The 19,311-nt window shown below is 45.0% G+C and overlaps 2 protein-coding genes across 2 annotated transcripts in view; one reads left to right on the top strand and one right to left on the bottom strand.

The window, feature by feature from the left end:
• The window catches only part of PDCD11 (programmed cell death 11), a 26,422-nt gene extending 13,074 nt beyond the window's left edge, over positions 1-13,348 (top strand). The window contains 20 exon segments of the mRNA XM_010188772.1: positions 1-3; positions 5-30; positions 1,650-1,765; positions 1,936-2,453; positions 2,934-2,996; positions 3,465-3,573; positions 4,050-4,139; positions 4,475-4,577; positions 5,395-5,572; positions 6,193-6,249; positions 7,048-7,170; positions 7,458-7,580; positions 7,768-7,963; positions 8,368-8,490; positions 8,823-8,951; positions 10,064-10,314; positions 10,947-11,115; positions 11,363-11,516; positions 12,073-12,238; positions 12,917-13,348. The exon segment at positions 1-3 is cut by the window's left edge and continues 121 nt beyond it. Coding sequence (XP_010187074.1) covers positions 1-3; positions 5-30; positions 1,650-1,765; positions 1,936-2,453; positions 2,934-2,996; positions 3,465-3,573; positions 4,050-4,139; positions 4,475-4,577; positions 5,395-5,572; positions 6,193-6,249; positions 7,048-7,170; positions 7,458-7,580; positions 7,768-7,963; positions 8,368-8,490; positions 8,823-8,951; positions 10,064-10,314; positions 10,947-11,115; positions 11,363-11,516; positions 12,073-12,238; positions 12,917-13,088 — 2,869 coding nt within the window. The 3' untranslated portion in view covers positions 13,089-13,348.
• Positions 13,349-17,728: 4,380 nt separating this feature from the next.
• Positions 17,729-18,771, bottom strand: CALHM2 (calcium homeostasis modulator 2). Its single transcript, XM_010188771.1, has 2 exons — positions 18,229-18,771; positions 17,729-18,145 (listed from the first exon to the last, which is right to left on the bottom strand). The coding sequence occupies exons 1-2, from the start codon at positions 18,769-18,771 to the stop codon at positions 17,729-17,731; spliced, it is 960 nt and encodes a 319-aa protein (XP_010187073.1).
• Positions 18,772-19,311: the final 540 nt, after the last annotated feature.

The following is a 19,311-nucleotide window of genomic DNA, read 5'->3' as shown; positions in this document are numbered from 1 at the left end:
CTGGCCCAGCCACTCGCTACCATTTGGGAGGTGAGGATCTTTTCTTTGACTGCTTGCTTTGGTTTTCACTCTTGTACTTTGAAATGCTGGATTCTGCACCTGGGATGGAGTAATGCCAGGCACAAGTATAAACTGGGAGAGGAGTGGCTGGAGAGCAACCCTGAAGAAAGGCATCTGGGAATGCTGGTTGACAGCAGGCTCAATGTGAGTCAGCAATGTGCCCTGGCAGCTGAGAGGGCAAACCACATCCTGGGGTACATCAAACACAGCACAACCAGCCGGTCAGAAGAGGTGATCATCCTGCTGTATTCAGCATTGGTGCAGCCTCACCTTGAGGTCTGAACTGCACTACCTTGTGTATAGTTCTGGGTCACACAGTTTAAGAGGGTTATGAAGATCCTTGAATGCATCTAGAGGAGGGCAACAAAGCTGGTGAAAGGGCTGAAAGCCTTCCTATCAGGAACGGCTAAGGACTTTGGATTTGTCTATAGTTTGGAGAAAAAGGACGCTGAGGGGTGACCTCATTGCTCTCTGCAGATTCCTGAGAATGGGAAGTGGAGAGGGAGGTGCTTATCTCTTCTTCTCCTTAGTATCTAGTGATAGGATGCATGGGAATGATTCAGAGCTGCCCAGGGGAGGCTTTTTAGACTGGACATCAGGAAGCACTTGTTTACCAAGAGGGCGGTCAGACACTGGAACAGGCTTCCTAGAGAGGTGGTCGATGCCCCAAGCCTGTCAGTTTTGAAGAGGCATTGGACAATGCCCTTAATAACATTTTTTAACTTTTGGTCAGCCCTGAATTGGTCAGGCAGTTGGACTAGATAATCGTTGTAGGTCGCTTCCAACTCAGGTATTCTGTTCTGCTGGGCGTCTTGTGAGGTCTGCTTCATACTCTGAGGTCCTTAGTTGAAACATACTGTGTATAGACAAGGTATTAATACAAGCTCCAGTTTACTTGTTTTTATCTTCTTACTTTAGAAACGTGTTCCTTGGAGCATGCTGTGTCTGAAATTGCTGTTAATTTTTCTTTTAAATCAATGTGACTTCAAACAGGACTGCAATTTCAGTACCTCACAATTCAAAAACTAAAGCAGAAAAGTCCCATATTATGCAGAACGAAACAAGTACACACTGAGGTAACAAACAACCTGGTATAAACTGCTAACGTCAGCAGAATGAATATCCCAGTACTTCCGTGTTTAGAAGAGTTTCTTTTTTTCCTCAGCAACAGACAGAATGATGATGTTTTCGTGCAAATATTAGCGTAATCTTTTTCAAATCCTTTATTACCTTGAATTTGTGTTTAGTCAGACGTGTCTGTATTATTTAAGAATTGCATCTTCATAAAATGGGTTTAGTTCTTCCATAAAAGTATGAGACTTTTTCTGAGTAAAAAAGCCCTTTTTTTCCCTCCTTGCCTTTAATGTTGGAGTAATCTGTTCTCTTAAAGAGCTGACTTATACATCTGGCTACAAAGTTGACTTTGTTACAGTAACAGTTACAATTAGTAACTAAGCAGTCTTTATCACTGTGGTCTTCAGGAATTAAACTGAACCACAGGCAACTCTTCCTATCTGTCATGTGCCACTAGTTCAGTTGCTTATAATCCTTCACTGTCATCAGGAGATAAATCTTGTTCTCATTTGTAGACAAAAGTATTGTTCCTGGTGAGAAAATCAAGGCATTGGTTCTTCATCTGGATGCCCTTACATCCAAGGTGTACGTTTCTCTTCGTGAAGAACTGTTAAAACAAAGAGGCAAGCAAGTATGTGCTCAGTTTTTAGATCTGTGTGTTTCTGTTCATCTATTGATCTCTAGGTGATTAATGAATTTGGGTGAAGGATGGGGGCTGTTTCCCTCTTCGGAATTGTGGGAGGCAGAGTGGAGGGCATTAAAATCTCAGCAGTGTAAGTCACTATCTTCATTTCTGTCTAGCGGCTCACAGAGAACTCCCAGCACTCTGCCATTGTGCAGCACATAGCAGAAGAGTTTGCCATCGTGTCTTTGGAAAAAGGCCAGCTGGCAGCTATTCCCATAGCCTCTCACTTCAATGACACCTTCCGCTTTGACTCAGAAAAACTGAAATCGGGACAAACAATCTCTGCAACCTTAAAAGTAGTGAAGGTGAATGACCATGGAGTCTCATTAGCAGTTCAAGGCCCAGCAAAGAAGAATGTTTTTGTGAGGGTCCGGAACGAATCTGAGACGGCATTAGAAGAGATGCTTGCCACTGTGAAACACTCGCTTTCCCTGGGGGATATTGTTACTGGTACTGTTAAATCCGTCAAACCAACACATGTCACAGTTGCTATTGATGACAAGCTGACAGGTTCAATCCATGCATCTCGGATTCTGGATGAAGTGCCTATAGGCTCTTTTCCAACATTTACTCTGAAAGCTGGACAGAAGGTGGCTGCCCGAGTCATTGGATGCAGAGATGTGAATACTCACAGGTGGGGAAACATAATACTACTTCTTGGGGAATGCAAAGGTGAAACAGTTACTCAATTCAGATGGTCTAGGCTGCTCCTTTTTTCACCAGATACTGTTGCAGCTATCCTTGCTGGAGTAATTAAGAAATGATGAAGTCTGCTATTATATTCTATCTGAGATCCAGGTTTCAGTGAATTAACTCTCTACCTTTGTCACTTTATTTATCTTGAGTATAAATTGCAAGATAAAAAGATGTCTTAACTCTTCAGGTCCAGTGGAAATCTTAAATTCAAGCAGGATTTGGCCCCAGGGTCTAAATTTGCCAGAGTATTTTGAGTACCTAAATTGCCACTGAAATAATGCTAGAAAGAATTGTAACTCAGAGGCTTTGGTAGTTTTAAGAGGGCTTAGACCTGTGTTTTTTGCTAGTGCAGAGGAATTACAGGTGACTGGGCCCTGGACAGATTATGAGAAACTTCAATCCTTTTCCTGTTCCTTAGGTACCTGCCCATCACCCATCCACATTTCACACGGTCCATTCCAGAGCTCAGCATTCGACCAAGGTAAGTGTTGGCCTCTGTGCTGTCTGCAGATGCTTCACAGACTTTGTATCCTTGTAGGTTCCTTCCCTTGTTCCTCCCATTTGTGAAGGAGCTGACCATAAGCAAGGAGCTCCACATGTATGCAGTGTGGCAAGGCCTCTTATTCCCTCTTTCACACTGACTCATGTCTGTGTTAAACCTCACAGTGCTCTCTTAGCACATTATTTCCTTTGAATGTTCTTTTGACTTCAGGTAATGCCAGTCTGGATTCTGGTGTGTCCCTTCATGTCAGAAAGATTCCCTCTGAAGCCCAGGGAAGAATTAATTCCCCTGCAGAAAAATGCAGCTGGGGAGGGGATGGGGATGAATGTGACAAAGGCATTGTCACAGTAGTACTGTTTCACCATAGTATCTTGGGTTTCTAACTCTATCTTCACCACTGGGACCAAAGCTAGCTAACTGATGTCCTTTTCCTTTCTTTGCAAACAGTGAAGTAGAAGGGAAAGTTACAGCAATGCTGAACTTTGAAGAAGACAGTGCCCTCAAGAAACCTGGACTTTACCATGTTGGACAGACAGTCACCTGTTTTGTGAAAAAGGTGAAGTCAGAGTCTTCCTGAAAAGTGTGCTGGGGGAGGCAGCAAGTGGGGGTAACATCAGGGGCAGACCTAAACACTGACACTACTATGGTCTTCGTTAGCTTTGAGCGTGGCCCATGCAAAGTCATCTCTTCTGGGGAGAGTCGAAGTAACTCACATTTTCTATACTTGATGGGGTTGAACTGATTCATCCTCTTCAGCATGCCTGCTTGTTGCCAGCAGATGATTCCCACCCTGTAGTCTAGTAAAATGCCCTTTGAGAAGTTGTGTATGCCACCAGCACAAAGTGTGCTCGCTGCCGATTCCCTGTGCGTGCTTGATTGTAAACCACAGCTGTGTTACGCTTGTAAGAGCAGAAACCCAATCACCATTTTTGCTGTAGTTCTTTCTAGCCTTAGAATTAGCAAATCCACCAGGGAAGGGTATTTTCCCCAAGATCTCATGCTGTCTTCTCTGGTATTTTGGTGTCTTTTCAGTATAACTTGCTCAAAAATTGGCTGGAGGTAGAAGTTGCTCCTGACATTCGAGGAAGAGTTCCTCATCTCCTGCTGTCTCTGAACACCAAGGTAAGGTGGCCATTATACATAAGCCACACATGTAATTTTTTTTTTCTGTGCACATGACTGCAAGTAATGACTGCAGACACTGCTGACATCCATGTGAACTGATAGTCCAGTGCTCTGCCCTTTAGGCAGCACTGCCCCTCACTTACAAGCAGATACTGTGTCTGTAGCTAGTCTGGCTCAGGATAGCGGAGCTGTTGAAGCAATGCTGAACTGTCAGTCATGTGTACACATCAAAGATGCATTTAGAAAGTGAAAAGCTGCACAGGAAAAATGTCAGTTGGAGTTGTGCAAAGCTTCTTTTCTGGTAATAAGTGGAATTCTGTCTTTTCTTTCAGGTCTTAAAACATCCAGAAAAGAGCTTCAAAAATGGTCAGGCAATACCAGCTACAGTGACTGGCACAGATGCCACTGAAAGAAACCTCTGCTTGTCACTCACAGGTATAGTGGAGCCTTCGCAGAATCACAGAATATTAGAAGTTGGAAAGGACCTCGAAAGATCATCTGGTCCAACCCCCGTGCCAGAGCAGGATCACCTAGACCAGGTCACACAGGAAGGCGTCCAGGCGGGTTTTGAATGTCTCCAGAGAAGGAGACTCCACAACCTCTCTGGGCAGCCTGTGCCAGTGCTCTGTAACCCTTACAGTAAAATAGTTTTTCCTTATGTTCAGGTTGAACCTCCTATACTCCAGTTTGCTCCCATTGCCCCTTGTTCTATCATTCGACATCAGAGAGAAGAGCCTGGGTCCTTCCTCCTGACACTCACCCTTTACAAATTTATAAACATGAATGAGGTCACCCCTCAGTCTCCTCTCCTCCAAGCTAAAGAGACCCAGCTCCCTCAGCCACTCCCCATAAGGGAGATGCTTCACTCCCTCAATCAATCCCTGCTGCCTTAACAGCAGGAACTCACTGCATATGATACTTTACTCAGAGGTGGGCCTGCACTGACCCCTCAGGTGAAGATGTTACATTCCAGACCCAACCTGTACCTCCCTGTAGGACAGAAATAACCCCTGGAACCCTGACCCAGATGTAGCAGCATGCAAGGCAAGACAGGTCAGACCTTTAGACTAAAGAGTCACTTGTGATCACTGTGGACTGAGAGAGTGCATAGACTGCACGTTGCCAAAAGTTGGTGTGTTTGATACATAACTAGGCAACTAAAATCAGCTTCACTGACTCATTATCTCTGTTACTTTGGTTGCATACTTTTGCAGAGTTATGAAGCCCTCTCCTTCCTTCACTTTTTTTTCAGGAATTCAGTCACTGGAGCAGGGCACCATCACTGTAGGCACAGTAACAAAGGTGACTCCGCATACTGGTTTGACTGTTGCACTGCCAGGTGGGAAGACTGGCAAAGTCAGCATCTTTCACCTGAATGATACTTACGCAGAAAATCCTCTGAGTGACTTCAAAGTTGGCAAGGCTGTTAGGTCAGTAATTCTCTTTCTTGTTCCTGGGTTTTTTGCTGCCATAAGATTATACCAGACCTGTAATATTTGGTCTGTAGCTAAGAAGAAATGCTGACTTATGAAATTATATGTGTTTAGGTGAAAGTCTTGTATTTCCCATGTCTGAAGAAGCACCCATTCAGCTGTCTTCTTGGACTGTGTTTTGAGAGTAGCTACTCTTAGCTAAGGTGCTGATGTGACTGAGAGAAGCCAGCTGTGCTGTGGTTCTGTGGGCTGTTTGGCAAGTCAGTTGTCTTTACACTTGTAATGCACAAGTAATGGCATTTCCCTGCTTCACAGACTTGTTGGCAATGCTGGAGAATGCAACAGGCCAAGTGATTCAGCTGTAACAATCTAAGTCTTTTGTACTAGCAATAGAGACTGGGTAAAGCGAGTAGATAAGTTTCAAAACGTTCTTTAGCTGGTTTCATGAACTGTTGTGTCATGCTTGTTTGTGTTAGACTGCAAGTGCTCCAAGGAACAGAGTGGTTTGTTTCCTCTAGATCTTCATTCTGCTAGTGAAAATACCTATTTTCTACCTGTGGCTTTTTTTAACAGGTAAAAAAAAGCTTTCTGTTTTCTCCTCTTACTCTACCATGCAGGTGTTACATCCTCTCCAATGAGAATGGCAAAATCCAGTTATCTCTCCGGCAATCCCGGTATGTGTCATTCTTCCAGTCTGTTGATCTACTAGTGAAGAAAAGGATAGTGCAATACAGTAACTTGGTTTGGGCAGATCAGTGTGAAGTGTTAGAAGGACAAGGACTAACTCTTTTTTTAAACTATGAGACTTGTTCCTACTTCAGAAAGATTTTCCTGTGTATCAGCAAACGTGGAGGTATTTGATGCTTAATGTAGAGCTGATCAAGTGGATTCAGGTTTAATTTCTGTTTATCATAGTTTTTAGACCTGACTTGAATTTTTTATTTGTTTATTTGGAAAAACAGGGAAAGTTCTACCATTGAATCATTGAATTTGCAATACAAATATGTTATTGTTCAATGTTCAGCTGCATTTTAACCGTTTTTATTAAATAGCAGACTTAGTCCTAAATGTCTCTTAAAATGGAGCCTCTTGCTTTGTCTTCTGTATGGCAGAAAAGTGCAAGTATCTTAGAAATAGGAAGGGAAAAAAAACAACAAAACAAGCCAGTGCTGTGCACAATTTCAGACAACATCTTATTCTCCTCATTTTCTTAGTGTCAGAGGAAGCCAGGCTGATCTGTTTTGTTTGGCTTTGTTTAGAGCACCATGTCTATTTCCTAATGCTATGTATGGCTTGGCAGAGATGCAGATAGTCCATTAGTACATTTGAATAAACTGAAGGGTGTCTCTAATCTGGTACGTTCTCCAGAAAGTACTAGCTGCTGTGAATACTGATTTCTTTTTTTGATATCCAGAGCAGAATGTGGATTATTCAGACAAATGCTTTAACTTCTAACCTCTCTTTTCTTTTAGGCTAAACCCAAAGAGCAACAGGAAAGTGGAGGATGTTGAAATAACATGTATTAAGGATGTTAAAAAAGGCCAGCTAGTGAGAGGCTATGTCAAGTCAATCGCTCCATCAGGTGTATTGTTTGGGTGAGTAGCATAAGAAAATGTTTCTGGGAAATGAGGGGTCTTGGAGAACTTACTCTGAATGTATGATCCTGGAACCCTTTTTTGGGGGCATTCTCTGGTGTAATTCGATGTCACAAAATGAATTTCCTCCTGGGAATCAAGATGTCGTTGTTTCGTTCTTGAGCCTGTGAAATTAAAGTAGGGAAATTTTGCATGGGTCTATATAGAACTGGTGGTGCCACTGGTGTGTAGTCACTGCACTTCTGCCCCGTAGAATATTTATTTTTTTGTCTTCCTCCTCTTCTCAGCTTGTCCACTTCTCTTCTGGGCCGAATCCTGTTCCAGAATGTTTCCCCTTACTTTGTTCAGAAACACTCATTATATGAAACGTACCTGCCTGAAGGAAAGCTGCTCACTGCCAAGGTGCTTGGGTAGGTCCAGTGTTCTTTAAAAGGAGCCATGAATCAGTAGAAAGGAGATGGTGGAGGAAGAGAGGATGAAAAGAGGGAGGATAAAAGTTGGGATGATTTGAAAGAAGTTCATATCCTTGCAGTCATTGTAAATGCTCTGATTTTTTTTTTCCTCTTATTTCCTGCTACTCCTGACAATGCACCACAGTGTAAATGGAAAAGAAAAACACATTGAGCTCTCTCTCCTGCCCAAGGACACTGGGATGCCAAGCATCTTGCCTGAATCCCTAGGCCTACCACAATATGATGCAGAGGAAGAGAAAAAAGAGACGCATGGTAGGGCAAAGAGAGAAGAGCTTAAGCTGAAGACAAAACAGAGAAGAGGAAACTCTGAAAGTGAGCAGGTATGGATGCAATTGTACAGGACATGCTGAAGGAATTGGTTCACCCAAATACTGAAGGGACTAGGAATATCCACTGAGATCAGGTTGAGGAATTACACAGAGTAGGAAAAAAAGATTAAATTGTGTTGGAGATTAGCAAAGATCAGAAACTATTCCATTTGAGTAGGAGTTAACTGAGTTAGCAGCGCAACTGTGTTGCCTGTGTGGCCAGTCCTGTTGGTCTTGGCATCACACGTAGGTGAATATGGGTTTATTCTCTGTTGTGTGAGGGGATAGTTGGGGGATGCTGTGCCAGTGTGCCACCCTCTCTCTGCTGTCAGACTCTTTCCTTTGTGATCAGAATTGTCTTTAAGAGTCATCCCAGTTGTTGCCCTCCACTATGTGCTCATTTCCCCTTCTTGCAGGAAGCAAAGCCAAAAAAAAGGAAGATCTGCCCAGCAGATGAAAATGACAGTGGAATTGAGGTATATTACCGGGAGGAAGATGATGTTGACCAGGAGGAAGAGGCAGCTAAAAAGAAATCTAAGGTGAGAAATTTGGAAGAGAACCTGAGCCTGAAATGACTTTCCATCCCTATTGAGATGTCAGTTTTTACTTGTATGACAGTAAGCACCATTGCTGCAGATAGGAATGACACAGACTGGTGTTTGTGTCATCTGAAAATGGCCTGAGATGGATTGAATTTAAATTTTACAGTAAAGGTGACCAGAGTTTAATGTTTTTCATGGTGGGCTGTTTTCAAGTGTGAGAAGTCAATAGTACTGGCCAGAGAGAAGCCACAAGCAAACAGCAGTTGTCTGATCTCGATGTAAAAACTTCAAACTAAAACCCAGAACATTCTCTGTCTTTATCCAAACAGATAAGGAAACCTGGAGAAGCTCCCAGGCTGCAGGTTCCCATGGGCTTCACCTGGGAGGAGGACATGCCTGTGCTGAATCAGAAGGAAGAGAGCTCGGAGAGCGAGGAAGAGGAGGATCCGCAGTCGAAGGTACTGTGTACTAGTGTTGCCTGCACAGGAGACACCACATGGTGGCTGTAATGTGATGTCTGGGTATTCGCATGTCTGTCTTCCCCGTAACAAAGCCTTTTAACCCAAGGGAACATCTCTCACAGCTAATAAAGAATTACTCTATTTACAGAATTTCTCTGATTTACAGAATTACTCTAATTACAGAATTACAGTAAATTAGAATTTACTTAACTACTCTGAGTTAAGTAAATCTGGGCTCAGCAGCAGATATCTCTGAAGCAGAGGAGAAAAGGCCCTATTTTAGCATGACTGCATGAAAATAGGGCTTCTCATGTTGACATGCTAAAACAAAATACTTAGTGTCAAACATTTTTGTGAAAGTGAATTTTTTGTATTTGATGCAGCTGTTTTTTACTTTTCTGAGTGTTGTAAATCTACAAGGGAACCTGGATATTTAAAACCTTTTCAAATTATAATCCTTTTATTTAGAAAAAGCAGCAAAACATTCTTCTTTTATTCTGTAATTATTTGAAGAGTTTTCCAGTGTAGGCAATTCAGCAAAATCAGAAACAACCTCATGAATTGCCTTCATGTTTGCTCTTCTGGATTTCTCCTGTCCCTCAAAACTCTCCTCTGTAAAGGGTGTGCATGGCCGATGCTTTGTTGCTCAAGGTATAGCTGCCTTGTGCAGAGAGCTATGGCACTGTCAGTTCCCAATTTAGACCTGAGTCACCCTCGTGATCCAGCGATGTACTCCTGTCTTGCACAATTTCTCCCCATCTATCCTAGATTTTTACGGAGTGGAGGGTGGTGATGAGCACTGGCATTGGAGGGTAAAGATGGAAAAAGGAGAGGGAGAAGTATGAATCCTTCAGTTGGGGTACAAGACTACCAAAGTATTTGGTCCCTCAACGTATTTCATTAAAAGAAATGAGATTTCATGTACTGCTGCTCTTCTTGGAGGTCTGAACTGTGTGAAGGGGTGGGGTGTGTGTACTATTTTCCTCCTCTCTTAAACAATTGGCCTCATCTCTTCCTGTAAAAACTGCATAAGCTGTGGTTTAGCTGGGCCTGTCTTTTCCCACATGAAGTGCCTGCATTTCCCCAGTCCTCCCTTTTTGCTCTTCCAGCTGAAGAAACAAACAAAGAAGGAGAAGGAGCTAGAGAAGCAGAAGAAGGAGAAGGAGCTCTGCAAATTAGAGGCAGCCCTGATGGACCCCAATCGACAGCCCCAGTCAGCAGATGACTTTGACCGCCTGGTGCTGAGCAGTCCCAACAGCTCCATTCTCTGGCTGCAGTACATGGCTTTCCACCTTCAGGCTACGGAGATTGAGAAGGCCAGAGCTGTGGCAGAGAGAGCGCTTAAAACAATCTGCTTCAGGTAATGGCGTTCTGCCTTTCTTTGCCCCGAAGAATAAATCATGATGGGGTAGTTGTGGTGGGAGAACGTTGGTAGCGTCATCAGTGTGTGTGTGTGGAGTGGCAGAGTCTGTTTCAGTGAGCTCAAAAGGATTAAATGGTAGCAATTGTCAGCTGGCCCTTTGAAGATCTGGCCTGAGTCACCACAGTTGGCCAGCAGCTTACGAGCGCAGTAACTCCCCAAAGTGTTACTGAGCACATGGATGTACTTTTGAGCAGTCAAAAGGGTTTGGAAGAGCATATTGGTGTCAGTGATGTTGTCCTTAAATCGAAACATTAAACAAACTGAAACTCTTGTCACTTTTTCCGTAGGGCTGCACCTCTGTGTATTAAATCATCTCTACAGCATGATTAAGTCTATTGTGCTTTCTTGAATCATCCTTGTGGTTATTAATTACAAACAACAGTGATCAAAAGTTGTAGTGTGAAACAGCTGCTGTGCTCTATTCCAGAAGTGGTGTTTCAGTGGGCAGTATGTCCCCTTCCTTTGTCCCAGAGGCAGTCTACAAGCCACAGCGTCTTTGTGGGGTGATTTGTGAAAAGCTGATGAAGACTGGTAAAAGGCTAAATATTCTTGTTCACTTCTGCTTTAAGGGAAGAACAGGAGAAGCTGAATGTCTGGGTAGCTCTGCTGAACTTGGAGAACATGTATGGTACTGAGGAGACACTGATGAAGGTCTTTGAGAGAGCTGTTCAATACAATGAACCTCTGAAAGTCTTCCAGCATCTGTGTGACATCTATGCCAATTCTGAGAAACACAAGGTAAGATAGTGCAAGCAGGTCCCAGGCAGGTATTGCAAGTCATGCAAGTAAACTACCAATGCTGGCTATATAAGCGTCCAGCTGTCAGACGTTGTGCCTCTCCTGTTCCTAACTGAGATTAATAGTTATGATTGACAGTAGACAACAAACTGTTGGTACTTGCTTTATATGTCATAAGTGTTTGGAGATACCTGGCCCAAGGCTTCATTATGAACCTGTATGATCTAACCCAACTTTGTCCTTCCAGCAAGCAGAAGAATTGTACCACACAATGCTGAAGCGTTTCCGTCAGGAGAAATCTGTGTGGCTGAAATATGCTGCTTTCCTTCTGAAGCAAGGCCAGATAGAGGCTACACACAGGCTTTTGGAGCGTGCTCTCAAGGCTTTGCCCACCAAAGAACGTAAGCACTCTCTTCCCCACCCATAATGTGGACCGTGTGGTGACAGGTCTCCAGTTGATGGGCTGCTCTCTGATATCCCTGCTTGTGACAGTGTAGTAAGTGGAAAGTGCAACCAGTTGGTGCTGAATGTCCTGCCCTTGACTCTCAGAGAAGGGGAAATTTCAACCTGGATATCAATGCTAAATCCTCTTGTAGTATATAATTTGCTGTGATGGGTAAAAGCAAAGCACCCAAAGCAAAGATGACTTTTTGAGTCTTACAGCCCTCTAGAAAAGTTCAGTTGGTCTAGTCCCAGGTTTGTGGCGCCGTCCTTGGATGCTGCAAGATGTGCTTTGAACGTAGGAAAAAACTTCTGTCTCCTGCAGAAAGGTGTGACCCTTTTCTCTCGCACTCTGATCCCATCTTGGTCCAGAACCACTTTACAACAGAGACTTTTGTCTCTGGGTAGAGATGGTGCTGTCTCTCTGCCTGCCTCTGTTCTGTGCAATTATCATTTGTGTTAGTTCATATGGGAGAGGGCTGCTTTGATACCCTAACATGTCATTACTTGTTCCAGATGTGGATGTCATTTCAAGGTTTGGGCAGCTGGAGTTCCGTTTTGGGGACCCAGAACATGCCAAGGCCCTCTTTGAGAGCACCCTCAGCAGCTATCCCAAGCGGACAGACATCTGGTCCATCTACATGGACATCATGATCAAACATGGCAGTCAGAAGGAAATACGGTGAGTTGTGCTACAGCAGGCTGGGAAGGGGCAGGGTACAGGGTTTGGAGCAACACCTGAAAAGACCGGAGGTACCCTGCAGCATGAGGTTGTATAGGGCCTCCCAGAGCAGAGCAGAAGAGAATTTTTATCACTTAGAGAAAGAGAACTGAGGTGTGTGTGTAAGAGCTTATCTGTGCCAGGACTGGGGAGACTCCAAGGAGATCCATAGGGCAGATGGGGACTGATTTGTAAGTAGTGACCTGCATGACAGAAACTAGAGGACTTGCACTGAGGTTCATCTGTCCCTCTGGAGGGATTGCCTTGTTGTATATGAAGGGTCTATCTTGTAGCATAAAAATAGAGACACTTTTTTTTCCTTTTTATTTTTCTTTTCTGAGAGTTGACAGAAAGTCCATTTTTCCACACTGTGGATCCAACCACATCCACTTAATGAACTCAGGGTCAAATACAGTGGCTTGATCTTAGCTTAAGTTGACCAGCAACCTTAGAGTTCTGCAAGCAAATGAAAGGCTTCTACTTTGAGATTTTAACCAGAAATCTTTCTTCAAGGACCAGCACTTTGCAGCAGGTTGGATGTCTCCCCTGACTTTCTGCTCTATGTTCAAAGGCAGGATACAGGCTTGTATTGAGTGCGGTCATCAACACAGCGATTTGAATCACTTTGGTTTCTTGCAGGGACATCTTTGAGAGGGTCATACACCTGAGCTTGGCACCAAAGAAGATGAAGTTCTTCTTTAAACGCTACCTGGATTATGAGAAGAAATTTGGTACAACAGAAAGTGTCCTGGCTGTTAAAAGAGCAGCACTTGAGTATGTGGAGACCAAGAGTTCCCTTGCTGACACCTAAGCACGACACAAGAAAAGGAGGGAGACTCAGCTCTCCATGCAGTGTGGGAACTTAGAGGTGTGGAGTTGTACTGTGACTGTCCATGGACAGTGAGTTTCTGGAGAGTATTGGTCCATGACCAAACCAAACAGGAAAGAACAAACAATCTAAGGAAAGGATTTTATAGATGTTTACAGCTTTGTCCAGATATTATAAATAATTCTACTCTGTTGATGACTTTGAAGACATGTTTTTAAATATAGACTGTTTTATAATCAATACAAATATCATCCATACCTGTTCTACTTTCCTGGGGACATGTTGCAGTTATGATCCACTATTTTTTAGTGCAGTGATGTTTTATAAATTGGTTTCTCTTTTTGTTAAGATATCAGAGAAGATTCTTGCCTTTTGGCTTAATTAACACTTCGAAAGATTTATCTCAAGTGCCTTTTTACTCGTAATTGGCCCAACAATGCAGAATTGCGGCATAGTTGAAGTTGGAAGGGACCTCTGGAGATCACTGGTTCAAACCGCTGCTCAAAGCAGGGATCAGCTAGAGTAGGTTGCTCAGACTATGTCCACTTTGGTTTTGACTTCTCCAAGGATGGAGACTTTACAACCACTCTGTGCAACCTGTTTCAGTGCTTGACCATGTTCACAGCAAAAAAGTGTTTTCTTATGTTTAACTGGAATTTCCATTTCCTCTTGTTCTGTCACTGAGCACCACTAAGAAAAGTCTGGTTCCACCTTTCTTATACCCTTGTGTCCAATATTTATACACATGGTAAGATCCAAATTGAGCCTTCTCCTTAGGTATCCCCATCTGTCTCAGTCTCTCCTTTTATGATGGATGCTCCAATCCCATAATCATTTTCCTGTTCCTCTGCTGGCCTTGCTCCAATAAGCCTGTATCTCTCCTGTACAGGGAAGCCCCATACAGGACATGCCAGATGTCTCACCACTGCAGAGTAGAGGGGAAGAATGACCTCCCTTGGCCTGTTGGTAGTGCTCTTCCTAAAGCAGCCCAGGATGCTCTTGACCTCTTCAGCTGAAAGGTCATATGCCTTTTAAAGCCCGCAGCATCCAGTTATGATGGATCCCATGGTCACAGCCATCTCTCATAACGAATACCAGTGATTGATGACAGAAAGAATTAGTGATTTTAAGTAGAGGTTGTCTCTTAAGAGAAATCACTGAAGTCAAATCAAAAAGTGTTTTTTTTTTTTGTGCTGAAAAGGTAATCCCAATTTAACTTCTGCTTGAAAAAAACCTCAGGTATCTTGAGTACTTAAGTAGGCTCTGTCACTTGTGTTGGCACTTTATGATCTGTGTTCTTGTAACTCTCCAGTAAGATGTGATCATCCACATGTTTTACAGATGAAAAGCTGAAGGCAAGGGTATGCAAACAGGTGTGATTATCTCCAGTGTAAACACTGGTGAGCAGGTGCCCAGCTTTGAAATACCAAACTTGAAGAGTTTACCCAGCTTTTCTGCCTCTGTGAATGCCCAGTGTTGGCATTTAGTTCATTCCCAAGTCTGTTGGGATCCAGAAACAAGTCATTTCACTTATTGCCCCCAGGCAGAGCAGGGCACTGTACTCACATTTTGCTTAGTGCTCTTCTAGAGGAGGCTGCCTGCAACATCCAGTAGCAGCTGCTGCTTTGTTTAGGAACGCAGCTGCAACAACAGTGGCTTTATTTGGGATTAATTAGTTACATAATAGAACATATAAATAAGTGTTGCAATAGAAACCAAGATCCCTTTGAGGTATTGTTTCTTCTCTACTACTGGGACTATTTTTACTCTACAGCAGGGAAAATGAAAGACCTGTGTGTAATTCTCCATACTGGAGAAGCCTGGTTTGAACTCACCTTGCTGCTGAGAAGCGTGCTCTATCTGGAGTTTTTGGTCTCTGCAGGAAAAACAGTGTGTGAGCTTGCAGGCTTGTGTGATCGGGCATACCAGGAAGACAGGCAGCTCAACTTTCCTCTTAGTGCTTCAGTGAGAAGTCTAGCCCACTTGCTCGTGCCGGTGTAAAAATCCATGTGGGTTAATATCCCTCACCTCAGCATCATCACTGGGGAACAATGAGCGACGGAGTCAGCAGGATTATTTGTGAGGGTGCCGATGGGCTGCAAGGACCAGAAGCCCGGGGCTATCTCAGCTGGGGCTGTGCTCAAGGTTGCAAAGGAGGGGAACTGAAAAAATCTCTGCAATGGCAAAGAAGTATTTCTGAGTGTGGTGCCTTGCTTCACTCCTCCCTGTTACCTGTCCACCCAGACATGCTGCTCCAACAGTATAGAGGGAAAACAGAAAAGCTGGACAAGCCCCCAGCCCATCTCAGCACATGGAAAGTAGCTGGGGTTAATGGAGAAGATACAGGAGGTAAACAGGGTAAAAGCTGTTTTGTGCTCATGGTTTACATTTAGGCTAAACAAATCCATTCCCAAACATTGTGGGAATTCCCCTTTCCTTCAAAGGAAGGAAGAAGAGAAGGAACTGGAGTGGAGGTGTTCAAAGGTGCTCTTGCTGCTTTGCTTCAGGAAGTTACCTTGCATCTGCTGGCCTGCATGTGGGGGTGGCATGCGTGTCTGCATGTTCCTGCTGAGGGCCAACGAGAAGAAATGCAAATGGACTCTCTTTCATCTCAAGTTAATGCAATTTCATTTGACTTGCATCTGATCGTTCCTGCAGATTAGTTGCTGGTGTGGCTGGGAGCCAGGCCTCCCCGCAAATGCAAGGCAAATCTGTAGAGAGGCTGAACCAGAGTTCTGGGATGCCTTGCCCATTAAGTGGTGTTCCTGCCTCTCTGTGTGACCTTCCAGCTCTTTCTTGCAAGGAGACACATTTGTAAAAAGGTTTCTAAATACATTTTCTTTCCTTTGCTGCAATTGTGTATCCTGATGTACAAGATCTGTGCTCCTCATTGCAAGAATAACAAAATCAGTGTTTCTTGTAATATATGGTAATACTTTTAAACTTTGCATCCTGGGGCTATCTAGATAGAAGAGGATCTCAGAGTTTAATAGAAAGAAAATACAAGTTCCCAGTCCTTGGGTTCAAAGAGAATGTTAAAATACACCTTTTGTGCCCCTCTGAAAAAAACTCAGAAATCAACAAAAAGTAATTCTCATTTAATAATTTATTTCAAATCTCCTTTTGTGTAAGCCCTCTGAGTTCTGTGGGTTTGAGTCATTTTTTGAACAATTTAAGGCTTTTCAGTAAACGGCACAGTGTAAAAGGAAGTTGTACCTGAAGAAACAGTACAGGTAGGAAAAATGAACTTCATTGTCCTGCCAGCTCTTGGAACAGTGGTGGGTGGGTAGGGCTGACCCTCGGTAGAAAGGGGTCTATGTGGTGCAAGAAGAGCAGCCTTGAAGCCATGGCCAGCACAGCGTCATGGCGAGGGGAGTAATTTTACGCCTTTCTGGCTTTGCTGTCTCAGAGTATGGCCAGGTCCATAAAGCAGATCCTCTGTCACAGGGACTGTTTAAGGCAGTGGAAAGAGTTTAAGAAAGTTCAATGGTGGGGGGCTAGTGAGAAGACTGCTTCCCCATCCCATCCCTTCTGTCCCTCATCACTGCAGGGCTTCAATCCCACTGCAGCAGACTGGGGCATGTAAATGCAGTCTTTTGGCTGGCAATTTTCTTGCCTCCTTTCCCTGGAAGAGGTGCTTCATTAGTACAGCTAACTAACTAAAATTATATAGTATATACACTATATATATATGTGTACATATATAAGTAAAACTAGTTCTGGTTGAGGTCTTGCTGTAACTTGCAACCCAAACAAGCAGGATGGTTGGATGAGAAATGCAATGAGCCGCATACAGCGGTGTGGCTCACTGCGGGTACTGCTTCCTCTGAGCTGCCACCTTGACCGAAAGCCATTCTGCTGATGGTGCCATCTTCTCAGTTTATAAACTCATGGTTGCAATCCCTTGGGCTCATTAGAAATTGCCAGGCACTTCAGTAAGAACAAAGGGAGTTTGGTGTCCTACCCAAATTCCAACCTGGTAATTGCAGAGTGTCTTTCTGAATACCAGGAATATTGGTGATTCCTCCTGCCTTAGTCTCCTGGTTATTCGGTGTGCTGCTGTATTACTGACTTGTTCCTTTCTAGGTGCTATTGCATCCCCCTTGCCACAGGAATTTACCCACTGCTTCCCTCTCTTCCCTGTGCTGTAAAGTCAGTACAATGCTCTGGGACCTACCTGCTTAACAGGCACTACACAACTGCAAAAGAAGATGCCAGTGTCAATAAAATAAGTAGGTGTCCCAGGTGGCTTGGGCTAACCCTGCTGTGGGGGTAATGGGTGGGACTGCAGGAGTCACGGTTAGAAATGTTGTGCCCACCTCTTGCTCCCTGAGGTTTCTGCTGGTGCATTAGATGGCAGGGTGCACTGGCAGCCCAAAGGTAAGGTGTATGCCTGCTCTTATCTCTCTGGGAGCAGTGGTGAGATGGTTGTCTCTGAAGGAGGGGTTCCCCAGCTCAGTGTATTGCTTATCAGTCTCCACTTTGAGACTGTTGATTCCTGTTTACCTGCTGAAAGAAGTAATCCTGCTGGGAGGAATATTCCCAGTGAATCCCTCAGCCATGCAGCGACACTCATAGCCCTGCCAGGCAGTCTGGGGAGCTGCTCCCTGAACCTGTCTGCCTTAGGAAGCCAAAAAGAGCATTTCATGGCCTTCTGGGCTTGGCCCGTTCCCTTCCACTCCTTTAGCCCATTTGTGGAGCCGGCTGTAGAGCGGAAAGCCCTTGTTCTCCCGGTAGATGTAGACACCGGTGATGGCGTTCCACTGGGGACTCGGCTGGACGCCCTCCACTGGGAACTCCTGCACCAGCTCCTTCTCTTCCTTATCCAGCGCCACAAAGCCAAAGAATTGCTTCACGTTCTTGGCCGCCAGGATCCTGGAGTGGACCTCGGCCGTGCGTCGGAAAAGCTTATCCTCGTTGGAGCGGTACTGGGTCCAGTAAGCTTCCTGCCGGTAGCTCAGCGGCGAGCAGCAGTGCTTTAGACACTTGGTAAGGAAAACCAGGACTGCAACAATGCCGATGAGCAGCCAGCCGAAGAGCTGAGAGAGAAGAGAGGGGCTGTGTTAGGACACGGCAAGGTGGTCTTACCCACTCTGTGGGGCTTTCTCCCTGGTTTGCCTACCTGGGACTCGTATCTCAGCCTCCGCGTCACATCATCCCTGAACCTGGTAAGGTTTGCCGGCACGTCTTTGCAGGGGAACCTGGCCAGCGTCTCGGCCCCATACTCAGCTGGGAACTTGTCCAGGGAGGATGGTCTGACAAACTCGCTGAGGGCACAGATGTAAGCCTCCCCGCGCAGCAGCGAGATGACCGACCAGGTGACAGGTGCCACGGCTGCCCGGCCCATGATGGAGCCGAAGAGGAGGAAGGTGGCGGCAGCAGAGAAGTTCTTGGTACCACGCTTGTGGCACTCAGCCACCAGGTTCCAGGTGTGGTTGTTCCAGATGACGCCAATGAGGAAAAGGGCCAGGGCTGGAACGCCGATGGCAGCCAGCCCATAGATGTAGTTGCGGGCAGGGGAGCAGGGGCAGTTGAAGGCAACGACCGAGAAGAGCTCCTCACTGCCCACTGTGCCCAGGGCTACCAAACCGTTGAAGATCATCACGTCTTTGCTCTTGAAGAACAAGGAGAGGAAGCGGAAGTTCTCAGCAATGAGTGCAGCCATCTCGTCCCAGGGCCCAGAGGAAGTTCGTACTGCAGTGAGGGGCCGTGCTGGCCCACCTCCCGGCACCGAGGAATGTGCCGATGGGGTGTGAAATGGCCTTGGGCCGGCTGATGTGCAAGGGGCTGCTTCAGGAGCACGACACCATCACCACTGTCCCTTCCTTCCACCTGGTGTCCCAGCCTCTGGAGCTGGTTGCTGATATCAGCGATGCTTCAGAAAGGGCCAAAGAGGGATTCAGCAAACTAAGCAGCAAGGGAAATCTTGGTCATTTCAGTTTCCCACTAAATCCTCCAAAGGTGAAGATTACCAAGGGGACAGCTGTTTCTGTCCCTGTCACGTGCATGTTCGTCACCTTTCCTTCTCCTTGGTTTTAGTCACCTCCCGCAGAGGCCACTGCTGGCAGCGTCGCTGCTGGGCACACGATGATCTCGCAAGCCTACAACGAAGGAGGACGCTGCGTTACTGGGGAAACTGGACTGGAGTGCGGTATTGGGATGCATCCCCAGCCCTGCCACTGACTCACGCTAGCCTAGGTGCACG

The sequence above is a fragment of the Mesitornis unicolor genome, unplaced genomic scaffold, assembly GCF_000695765.1.
Source record: "Mesitornis unicolor isolate BGI_N332 unplaced genomic scaffold, ASM69576v1 scaffold20687, whole genome shotgun sequence".
Classification (NCBI taxonomy): domain Eukaryota; kingdom Metazoa; phylum Chordata; class Aves; order Mesitornithiformes; family Mesitornithidae; genus Mesitornis; species Mesitornis unicolor.
Note: the sequence above shows the minus strand (reverse complement) of the source record. Positions and strands in the feature narration are given on the sequence as shown.

Bases quoted from the DNA above. Each gene is read 5' to 3' on its own strand.
- CALHM2 (XM_010188771.1), bottom strand. From the start codon at position 18,771: ATGGCTGCACTCATTGCTGAGAACTTCCGCTTCCTCTCCTTGTTCTTC. The intron at 18,146-18,228 runs GTAGGCAAACCA...CTTCTCTCTCAG, and splicing joins GGCTGAGATACGAGTCCCAG to CTCTTCGGCTGGCTGCTCAT.